Raw genomic sequence first — 12,042 nt, forward strand, 5'->3', positions numbered from 1 at the left:
TCCCCTTCCCCCAGTAAGGAAGAAGAGAGTCAACTCAAAAATGTACTTCTTTAAACATTCTTTTAGCAGGTATACAAGCAAAAGAAGCTTGAAAACCCACTAAGGTATCTGTTGCAGTAGAATGATTCCTAGGTTTCTAACTTTTGTAACTGATTAAGTAATGGTTTACACACAGAGAATACTGGAAGACCATTATTTCAGTTTCAAACAGGATAAGTTTGAGGTGTCTGAGACATCTGAAAGAGGGCGTCAGGTAAACAATCACAGTGGACAAATCATTTTGGAACTCAGGAGAGATCTGGCTTGGAGGTTAAAATCTGGGCATTACCTAGATAAAATGTAGGAACTGAAGCCAGCGGTTTGAAGGAGGTGACTCAGTAAGAAAACAGAGAATGAGAAGACAGGGCCCAGAACTAACCCTTAAGAAATTCCAATATTCAACAGCCAAGTAGAGAAGGATGTGCTTATAAAAGAGACAGAGATTATTAAGTGGACAAAGATGTAGAGGAAATAAAATGGAAGAACATTACATCACAAGCACCTAAAATTAAACACCAAAACAGTGGCTATAGTCAACAGTGCTAAATACTGATAAAAGAACAAGAAAAAAAAATTCCAAATGGGTTGATTCTGGTGCCTCAACGATGATCAGTGATTTACTCAAGACCTGTTTCAACGTAAGAATAAGCTAGAAAGAAGTGGGATGAAGTGAGTAACAAGTTATAGAAATACCAAGTACAGACAACTCTTTTGGAAAAGCTGACTGTGAGGGTCAAAATAAAAAATAGTGTCTGGAAGATACGGAGTCCAGTGAGACTTTTGTTTTTTTAATTGAAGAACCCAGCCACGTTAAGAGATAAACAGAAAGAGCTTGAACCCACATGAGATTACTGATTGTGTAAATGTATTAAGGAAGCAGAAAATACTAGGCTTTGGAGCACTGGTGGAGGTGCTGGCCTTTGAAGAAGGACCATGTTCCTGGAGCAACAGGACAGAAGGAATGTACAGTAGAGAAGAATGTTAACAGAAAGATCATGCTCCCATTTGATGGTGACTGCTTATTTACTAAAGTAAGGGGCTGAGAGAAGAGAGGAGGACAGAGACAGGCTGATGGATAGAAAGGAAAGAAACATGTCTGATAGCTATATTAAGCAGAGAAATAACTGATCACAGAAACATAGTAAGGGTATCAGATTGCTGAGGGCTCATTTTATGTGAATTCCACTAAAAATCATGAGCCCTAACATGTGACTTTCTCTAGCAGCACGGTTTCAGGACATAGAGAAAATAAAAAGTTGGGAATATCCACAGTTGTAGGTCTGTAAAATCCATATTTTTAAAAAAATCACTGTTTAATACTTTGCTATGAAAAAAAAAAACAGAAAAGCAAGGGATTTTAGTATATTATGTACAGTCCTACCACAAGAAACCATGGTATCAAAGCTAAGAAGGAAATCAAAGCATAGATGAGAAGTATAAAGTGATGGATGATTAATTGAGAGTGAGTAGAAAAGACAATGGACTGAAGATCCTTGAAATCATGCAGAAGTAGGTGTTAGAACTTAAAAAAGCAAGGGAATCCTGGTCAGTAATGAGATACTTCAATTAACAACTTTGGAAACATAACAGTAACACACAGATGATATCAAAATCCAATGTGTGACTATGAACTGGGTAGCTATGGTGAAAGTGAGGAGGAGGTCTAGAAATTGAATTCATCAAGAATGTGTGAAAATTTAGGAAAATAATAAGAGCTAACATACACTTCTTACACTTCATCTGTACTGTCATAGCTAGCCTCACAATAACCCTCGGCATAAGTACTAATAATTCCCATTTTAAGATGAGGAAACTGAAGTACAGAGGGTTAAGTAATGTACCTATGGTTACATAGCTAATGTGGTAGAGCTGGGATTCAAACCTAGGCAGCACTGGAATGTTGTCAAGATCAGTACATGCCAATAATAAGAAGGCTGGCCAGGGAGTATGAACCTCATATAGATGGGTATAGGAATAATGGTCACAAAGTAATAATGAGGAGTGAAAGCACAATAAACTCATTATCAATTACTAAGAGTATGAGAGCCAAGAATAATAAACAGCTTTATCTTTAAAGAGGGTAAAAAAAAAAAATCAGATTCTAATCAAGGAAAGAACATTGAATGGACCCTTTAAAAATGGGGTTAAAGCTTAGGGGAGTTGCTGCTTATGAAAAAGATGTTTCCAAGGGAACAATGGAAGGTGTGGAACATTTACAGGGTGGTGAGGGTGGCAGAGAGGCCCAGCTGGAAGAAAGCAATGAGTAATTGTAAAATAGCCTTTTCCCCTCCATATAGTTGAGTAGCCCTTGGCTGCCCATACCATGATGTTACCAGTCTGACAAGAACATACTGAACAATAAAAATATTCAAGTTCAACTAAGTTTTACTGATTGTTCCTATAACACTAATCTTCCCCTTATATGAAAGGCTGTAAAACACAAAAGGAGGAAGTGATATGTTTTCCCTATTATTTAAAAAATATCTTAAAATAAGAAAAAAACATATGTCTCAATAAAGGGATAAAATACAGTCAAACCAGAAAACTTTTTAAAGCTTTCTTCTAACTTTTTAAGATCTTAAATACCTTAAGGACAATTTTCTTTTCAGAGAGCTAAAAAGGTAATACAGGCAAGGCAATAGAAGGTAGTTCGCAAGTAAAGCAATGTGAGAATATTTTCAAATAGACATGCTAAAGAGTATTCACACCCATCATACTGGTAAAAATATTCTGAGTTACAACAACAAGTATTGGCAAGGATGTGATGAAATTAGAACTATCATACCTTTCTCATAGGAGTCTGAACTGGTACAACAACCCTACAGGGTAACATCTAAGTAAACTTAAAGACTATAACCATGCAATTCTAATCCTGTGTTTATACCCTAAAGAAACTCCTACCTACAAATAATCAAGGACATATGTACAAAAATATTCATTGCAGGCTGGTGTGGTGGCTCACGCCTGTAAGCCCAGCACTTTGGGAGGCCAAGGTGAGGAGTTGGAGACCAGCCTGACCAACATAGTGAAACCCTGTCTCTACTAAAAATACAAAATATTAGCTGGATGTGGTGGCGGGGCACCTGTAATTTCAGCTACTCAGGAGGCTTACCTGAACAGAAGGGACATCTGTAAAAGCTTTTATAAAATCATCTTCATCAACTGCTCCAGCACCTCCTTCCTTAGAAGCACCTGCTAATTAAAAGGAAATTAATTTCCTAAGATTCATTTTTAAGCATCTTAACATTAATGACAACATGAAAAATAAAACTTTTGATATCAACAAAAGTATAATTTTGAGGGATATTCCATTTTATAAGAAAGCATTTAAAAAATCTCCAACTTTCAGAAAGGTCAAGGTACTTTGTAATGCCGATTAAGTATAAGGTGCTAGCCTAGGCTGGTTGTAATATTCGAACTGTAAGAATACAGCCCTGAAACCCACCTCCCTATTCAATGCACTCGCAAACACACATAAACATAAGGATAAACGTTTTAAAAGTTGAATAGCAACTTAAAATGACACTAAATGTCAGTAATTGATAGAGTGGTGCAGAAAATCTGTGTATGCTACTACGGTCAGAAAAGCATTCATGAAAGAAATGAGAGTTGAAATTAAACTTAATTACACAAACAAATCTTCCGTTATTGCACATTGACAATAAAAAAGTAAACTTAGTAGGCAGTAGTTATTGAAGAGCCAATAATTAAGCTATTCTTTCAGCTCTAAACCTACTCTCCTATATATACTCTGCTTTGAGATGCTGAACCTAGTATTCATTAAACCAATTTTTCTGTTGATTTTAATGGTTTCCTCTCCTCTTAAACTCTGGCAACGGGGGTGTTGGAGAGAGACTGGAAGTTAAAGGAGGGGACCTGTTTCTTCCTGACTGCTTTCCATTCTTTGCAGTAGAATCCTAACAACTCTGGTAGACCACTCATTCCAGGAGCAGCACCTGACTCCAGTTTGCAGTTTTCTAACACTCACTGAATCAGCTCACTGTGCCATCACACAGCACCAACTAGCTTCCACCCTCTCCTTAGAGGTCTGAGTCCCAGATCTGTGGAGTCCCTGAGTTCTCACTCCTGAATGCAGGCTCCTTTTACAATGTGACTTTGCAGCTCATCCTATCCAAAAACAAAGTCCCCAACCAATAAGGCGGGCAGAGTACCCTACAATTCTTGAGTTGAGACAAGAGAGGCTAAGGCAGTTCTGACTGATGATTCCCCAGTGTCAAGCAGGAATAAATCTTCTCTGGAAGAAAGTTGTTTCTGGTAGGTCCAAAGGACTCCCACCAACTAAGTTCAAGCAATGAGTTCACAATCAAAGATCAAATACACAAGAAGGCAAGAGTCACAGGCAACAGATAAATAGATTTGAGAACTGTCGATATTAGAATTGTCCAGTACATATTACAGATGTGTATATGTTTAAAGAAATCAAGGATGGACTCAAAGATGACAATCAACAAGAGGCCATTAGGAATAAACAGATGAACTTGGGGGTAGGAGGATGAAACAGCTTGAACTGAGTAATACAACAGCTGAAATTTTTTAAAAAATTAAACATATTTAGGAACAAATTAGACAGCTGGAAGATACACCTGAATACATTACCCAAAATGTGGCAAAGAGAAAAAGGAAATGGAAAGACATAAAGAGATAAAAAGGACAGCATGAGAATATCTAATTAACATACGTCTATTGGGGCGTCGGAAAGATATTTAACAAGAGATAACAGCTGTGAAATTTCCAGATTAATGAAACAAGAATCTTTATAAATTCAGGATGTGCAACATAATCCAAGCAGGATAAATAAAAAGAAATCCAAACCTAGAATTTGGCGGTGTAACTGCACAACTCCAAAGACAGAGACAGTAATCAGAGAAAGAAGAGATCACCTAGAAAGGAACAACAATTTGAACAACAGATTTCTCAAGTGCAATAGTGGAAGCCAGGGAGAATATACTAATAATATCTTGCAAGTTTTGAAAGAAGAAAATATTGGCAAAATATTATCTAAATTGTGTACCTAGCAAAAGTAATTTTTTGGACAAGTGGAAAAAATTAGATGCGCTGAAAATGAATATAACAAAACCATCATTACTATTTAAAATGGTATGATGGTATCAGGGAGTGGCAAACTTTATCTATAAAGGGCCACACAGTAATATTTTAGGCTTCAAAAACTGAAGTGAGATAATGTATAAATTAACTGTTCAATTTAGCCATTCTACAATGGATATGTATTTCAAAACATGTGGCACACAATAAATATACATAATTTTAGTTGTCTATACATATACACACATATATATAGTAAAATCATTCAAAATTCAACTTTCTAAGGTAGCTGGAAATAAAACCAATATACAAAAATCAATTTCAATGCTAAGTACTAGCAACGAAGTTAGAAATTTTAAAGAGTGAAAAAATTTGGGAAAATAATAATTTTTAATGTAATATTAAAATACTGAAATAAATGGAGAGCCAGGTGCCGTGGCTCACACCTGTAATCCCAGGAGTTTGGGAGGCTGAGCCAGGCGGATTGCCTGAGCTCAGGAGTTTGGGACCAGCCTTGGCAATATGAAGAAACCATGTCTCTACTAAAAATATAAAATAAAAAATAAAGAAAAAAACAGCCAGGAGTGGTGGTGTGTGCCTGTAATCTCAGGCACGAGAATCGCTTGAACCTGGGAGACAGAGGTTGCAGTGAATGTGAGCTGAGATCGCGCCACTGCACTCCAGCCTGGGTGACAGAGCAAGACTCTGTCTCAAAAAAGAAAAATAAATTACAAATGAAATAAATGGAGAGATATTCCAAGCTCATGAACAGGAAGGAATGGTATCATGAAGTGTCCAGTCTTCCCTAGGTATTGCAATAATAATCAAGTTTCCAAAAAGGTTTCTTGTGGAACTTGTCAAGCTGATTCTAAAATCTGTTTGGAAGAGCAACGGGCCAAACACTCCCGCAGAAGAAAAGAGGGGCTACTTGCGCCGCCAGACATCAAGACTTACAAAGTTTTAGTGCAGGGATAGATGAACTAACCAAATAAATAAGATGGAAAGTTCTAAAACAGACCCACAAATGTAAGAAATTCTGATATATGAAAAAGAAGTGATTCAGATCAAAGGGGAAGGTAGAAACTATTCAATAATAATGTCCCAAAATTCAAAATGCAGAGACAATGGATTATTCGGTTTTTTTTTTAAGTTTTTCCTTGTCCAGTATTAAAACTTACAGTAGACATTCTACTTCCCTTAGGAAAATGGTAGGCATCCAAACTCAAATCAAATATACAAACAAATATTCCAAAACCCACAGAGAGCAAATAAAATTACCCATATCCCTTGCTTTTAATACAAATAAGAGACAAATAACACTTCAAATTTTATTTCAAGTAAATGAGGAAAATATAAACATCCAAGACAAGCAATGTTACAGAGCCCTTATTGAAAAAAATCAGAGGAAACTGTGTAGAAAAGAATCCTGGTAGTTGTATAACGTAGATACCAACTAAGGTTCTCTCTAGGACAAGAGGTAAATAGCAATTAGAAGCGGGAGGTATCCTTTTGAATCTTGGTGTATAAAGAAAAGGAAGAAACAAAAGATAAGGGCTCTATTCAAATAAGATGGTAATCACAGAATCAGAAGTAGAAAGCCCCCAACAAATTATGTAGTAAAGAAGGTGCATTTCACTATAGCAACAGAAGAGGGCACTCTTAAACTTAAAAACTAAGCAAACCTTTTTTTCCTGGCCTCAAGGAATCCACTTGTTTCTTGAGGTCTATGAAAATCCAATATATCATCATAAACAAAATAAATAATCTGATATCTATATTGTTCTTCAATAAGAAAACAAAAGAACAGAAATATTTTCTGCTGATAAAAGTAACTCCCTAAAATTAAAAAAACACCTACCAAGAAGGAAAAAACTATAACATAATTCTCCAACATATTCAATATAACTAAACAGCAATTATAGGTATAAAAGAAAGATGAATGAGAATATAAAAATTCTGAATATATATAAAAGATATGAAAAGACAGCTGGCTAAAGTCAGGAACAAATATTTGTTTGTTTATTTGTTTTATTTATTGAGACGGAGTTTGGCTCTGTTGTCCAGGCTGGAGTGTAGTGGCGTGATCTCAGCTCACTACAACCTCCGCCTCCTGGGTTCAAGTGATTCTTTTGCCTCAACCTCCAGAGTAGCTGGAACTACTATAGGCACATGCCATCACACCCGGCTAATTTTTGTATTTTTAGTGGAGAAAAGGTTTCACCATATTGGCCAGGCTGGTATTGAACTACTGACCTCAAGTGATCCGCCCACTTCGGCCTCCCAAAGTTTTGGGATTACAGGCGTGAGCCACTATGCCTGTCCAAAAATTTTGTTTAAAGACAAAATCAACTGAGAAATAAACAGTAAATTACCAACTATCCAAGAGATAATAAGTATTTTCTGGTTTGAATTTTAAAAGTTATAGAAAACATTCTTAGGACAACTGAGAAAACTTAAATATGTAGATGAGCTGACTAAAAGGAAGTGAATATATAGGTTAGTAAATTTACAGAAAATAAAAGAGCTAGAAAAATAACATCACAAAGAAATGAGACAAATACAGAACACAGGACAATCTTAAAAAACAACTGGCCTAGACTCCAAAAAGTCAATGTCACAGAGATAAAAACTGATGAGGGAACTGTTTTACAGATAACATTATAGAATTCTCAGGTGTGGTGGCTTGCATCTGTAATCCCAGCACTTTGGGAGGCCAAGGCAGGCGGATCACTGGAGGTCAGGAATTCAAGACTAGCCAGGCAACATGCTGAAACCCCGTCTTTATTAAAAATACAAAAATTAGCTGGGCATGGTGGTGGGCACCTGTTGTCCAGCTACTTGAAAGGCCGAGGCAGGAGAATCGCTTGACCTGGGAGGCGGAGGTTGCAGTGAGCCGAGATCACGCCTCTGCACTCCAGCCTTAGCAAGACAGCAAGACTCCATCTCAAAAAAAAAAAAAAAAAAATCTGAACTTCACTAGAATATAAACTCCAAGAGGCCAAGGTCTTTTGTTCATTTACATTTCCCACAGACTTCAAAACTAGCAGCACACTAAAAGCCTTCAGTAAATATTTGCAAGCTGTTGGCCAGACAGATAGGTAGAGGAAAAAAAATGCAAATTAAAGAATCATCATTTTTTACCCATCACAATGGCAATAATTAATGAGGCCGGTATATTCAATGCTGCAGAAGGTAAAATATTGTCTTTATTAAAATTAAAAATACATGAAGCCTTTGATTAAACAATTCCATTTAGAGGAATTTATTTTACAAAATAGAAGCAGCAGAATTTCAAAACATGTAAGTACATGAAGACCTGAATTTTCTGCAATGACTTAAGGATGCAAACAACCTGAATGTCTCGACAAGGAAAGAGTTTATTAAATCATGGTGCATCAATAATGTGGAATACTGTTATCACTAATTAAAAGGATGCAATAGCTGTCATTCTTGATGCTGAAGGATGTTCTGTGAAAAAAAGCAACTTGCGAAGTTTTTATTAGTATGTTTAACACGGGAAAAATAAAACCTAATGTGAGTGCCTACATAAATGAACATGGAGTAATATGTTGAAGAATACATATCAAACTTAACATTAGTTACACCTCAGGGTGATGGGATTAGAGAAGCAAGATGTTATTAAAGTTTTTTAAAACTCTCCATTGTTTGATTTAACAATGAGGATGACTTTCTTTTTAAAAATCAAATTATGTCTTTCAATTCTTTTCATTAGTAACAAACACATAAACTGGTTTTTAAAGAGAGAAATGATCAGTTAATGAAAAAAATAGTTTATATTCACATGTCCTTTATAGAAACAATGCTTCTTACCAAATCAACTATATTAGAATGTAAGTGATAAATGTAAGCTGAGCACGCAGTTATTATAATTTCTACTTCATATGGATCAACTATGATTCTAACTCATGGAAAATCCTTCCTATGTGAGATCTATAATAGTAACATTTCACTCTTTTCTGAGGTAAACCTTCAATCTGTATTCCCATAAGAGACTTCACAATTTTCTAACACCCAAATTTCAGTCAAAAAGTACAGGCAAATAAAGTATGGGAGGACCAAAATGCTAACAATAATTAACACTAGTTGGTAGAATAATGGGCAGGTACTGTATCTTTTTGTAGTAAGTTTAAAACCATGAATTAAACATTCCATATGGTCCTTTTTTTTTTTTTTTTTTGAAGACAAGGTCTCGCTGTCACACAGGTTGGAGCACAGTGGTGTGATTACAGTGCACTACAGCCTCAACCTCCTGGGTTCAAGTGATCCTCCCATCTCAGCCTCCTTAGTAGCTGGGACTATAGGTATGGGCCATGACGCCCAGACAATTTTTGTATTTTGTGTACAGACAGGGTTTCGCCATGGTGCCCAGGCTGGTTTCAAACTCCTGGGCTCAAGTGATCTGCCCACCTCCACCTCCCCAAGTGCTGTTATTACAGGTGTGAGCCACCATGTCCAGCCCTGATATGGTCCTCTTTGTTGATTAACATGGAGCCTTGCACATAGTAAGCTCTATATACAAATGTAAATAGAAACAGTAACTTATCCACAGAAAGGCCAGGTCTTCAGTTGGCCTATTCAATTTCTCTTAAACATTTTGAATTCCTCAAAAAATAAATCTTGCACAATAAAATGTCTTTGTCACTTTAATTTTTGCACAGGAGGTAAAACAAAACTGGTGTCAAATAATATTACAGTAAAACACATATTCTTATACATAGTAAGAAATAATGCAACTTACTGTTTTATAGTTAAAATAATTTATATGTTATTTACTCAAAGCATACGTACTGTATAATCAAAGTTAAGACAGAAAGCATCAGGGATGGATAGTCAAGGATCTGGGATTCACAGTAATTTCAGACAGACTGGTGACTGGCCAATCCCTAAATTCCAGATTTCGATTAAAGTGATCTGCTATACGGGATTAAAAATAATAAATATGTACCATATGCAGTATTACTTAGGAGATTACCCAGAAATGATACAAGAGGAAGCCCCTGACAGTGGGTCGAGCACTGGGTTCTCGTCTCATCTTGTCTCATTAGATGGTTACTAATAACCATCTGATCTTGGGCACATCATTCAATGCTCTGAGGCTCAATCTCTCTTCCTGAATCTGGGTCAGATCATCTTTAACACCCTTTTAAGGTGAAAATCTTCTGAGTTTTAGTATCTTCTTCAGTAAAGGAAGAAGAGAGGAAGAAAACAAAACCAAAACACAGAAGTGTTATTTGGTTTCACGGAAAGCTCAAAAACAAAATAATTAAGGTCTACTAGTCAAAATTTGGGATTCCAGAATTAAAAAACAAAATTCTTAAGATTTGTTTTATTACATATACTGATTCTTATGATCTTTATTTGTTCAAAAGAAAACAATTTTGTTGTCTGCATGAAGGGAAAAATGGGAATAACTAGCATCATTTGTAGAAAATAGATATTTGGACATTCTTAAAATTTCAGGTTAGACATAAAGTAAAACAAATAGAATATATACTAAAGATTACTAGTAAGTACTACTATATGTAAAATTGCAGTAATCACCTAATTATAAGAACTGAAAGTTAAAACGATTTCAAAGTAGTCTTTGACATTAGATAGAAGCAATACAGAGAAAATACACTGTCCACTAGAGTGAGTGAGTGAGTCAGTGAGTGAGTGAGTGAGTGAGTGAGTGAGTGAGTCAGTGAGTGAGTCAGTGAGTGAGTCAGTGAGTGAGTGAGTGAGTACAAGAGAACTTTAAGAATTGAAGATTTGGGGCCGGGCGCGGTGGCTCAAGCCTGTAATCCCAGCACTTTGGGAGGCCGAGACGGGCGGATCACGAGGTCAGGAGATCGAGACCATCCTGGCTAACACGGTGAAACCCCGTCTCTACTAAAAATACAAAAAAAAAAAAAAAAACTAGCCGGGCGAGGTGGCGGGCGCCTGTAGTCCCAGCTACTCCGGAGGCTGAGGCAGGAGAATGGCATAAACCCGGGAGGCGGAGCTTGCAGTGAGCTGAGATGCGGCCACTGCAGTCCAGCCCGGGCTACAGAGCAAGACTCCGTCTCAAAAAAAAAAAAAAAAGAATTGAAGATTTGGTCAATGATGTGTCTCAGTGATTACATACAAGCTTCAATAACAAATCACTAACCTCAAAATCTGGTACTAGTTATTTCTAAAATGATAATTATATCATCATCTAATTCAACCCTTATTTTTAAAGAAGAGTAGCAGCCAAAATGATTGATACAGGAATAGGGATATTGTAACCCAGAAAATAAACTTGAAGAAGGCAATTTCAACAAGAAAATACTGAAAAGCATTTCTATTTACAATGTAAAAATTAAAGGTCTGCTTATTCCAAATGCTCTATTTTGCTGGGAATCATACTAGTTGAGCTTTAAAACGACTGATTTATGGATGCCGAAAAGTAGTGATCATTTCTGTAGATTACAATCTCAGTGCTATAGAATCTAAAAGAAACCTTATTTACCAATAGAAATTAGTATGATGGCAGTATAACAAAGTGATTTTTGTGCTTTGTCCTCTTACTAGATAAATGACCCTGGGCAAGGTACTTCTCCAAATTGCAGTTTGCTCATCAGTAAAATCAGTTTGCTCAGAGATGTTCTTATATACATGTATTCTTTCATTTAAATCTCAGAATCTTTCATTTTGAAATTTAAATGAAAGAATATATATAAGAACATTAAAGAACTGTATTAAAAATTGTTACCTAAAATACTGTAAAGACATAAATATTTTAAATAATCAGGTACTTTCAACAATTCTAGTAACCATTGAGCCAAAAGAAGAAAAATGTGTTTATCTAAATTCCTATTATGAAGTTAGAAGTGTTATTCAGAAAACAGACTATTTGAGAATTTACTTTATCCTTATTCTAATTAGTAATGCACAAAGGTAACACTTTCAACACTT

General features: G+C 36.0%; 1 protein-coding gene across 47 annotated transcripts in view; it reads right to left on the minus strand.

The window, feature by feature from the left end:
• Positions 1-12,042, minus strand: part of CLASP2 (cytoplasmic linker associated protein 2) — a 215,689-nt gene that overhangs the window by 137,579 nt on the left and 66,068 nt on the right. For 24 of the 47 annotated variants that reach the window (XM_038002994.2, XM_038002988.2, XM_038002990.2 and 21 more), the window contains one exon: positions 3,152-3,231. In XM_038002994.2, coding sequence (XP_037858922.1) covers positions 3,152-3,231 — 80 coding nt within the window. Of the gene's footprint in view, positions 1-3,151; positions 3,235-12,042 lie in introns of all 47 variants that reach the window. The other 23 variants (XM_038002993.2, XM_073023695.1, XM_038002985.2 and 20 more) reach the window with 1 other exon arrangement.

Source organism: Chlorocebus sabaeus, chromosome 15 (assembly GCF_047675955.1).
Source record: "Chlorocebus sabaeus isolate Y175 chromosome 15, mChlSab1.0.hap1, whole genome shotgun sequence".
Taxonomy (NCBI): domain Eukaryota; kingdom Metazoa; phylum Chordata; class Mammalia; order Primates; family Cercopithecidae; genus Chlorocebus; species Chlorocebus sabaeus.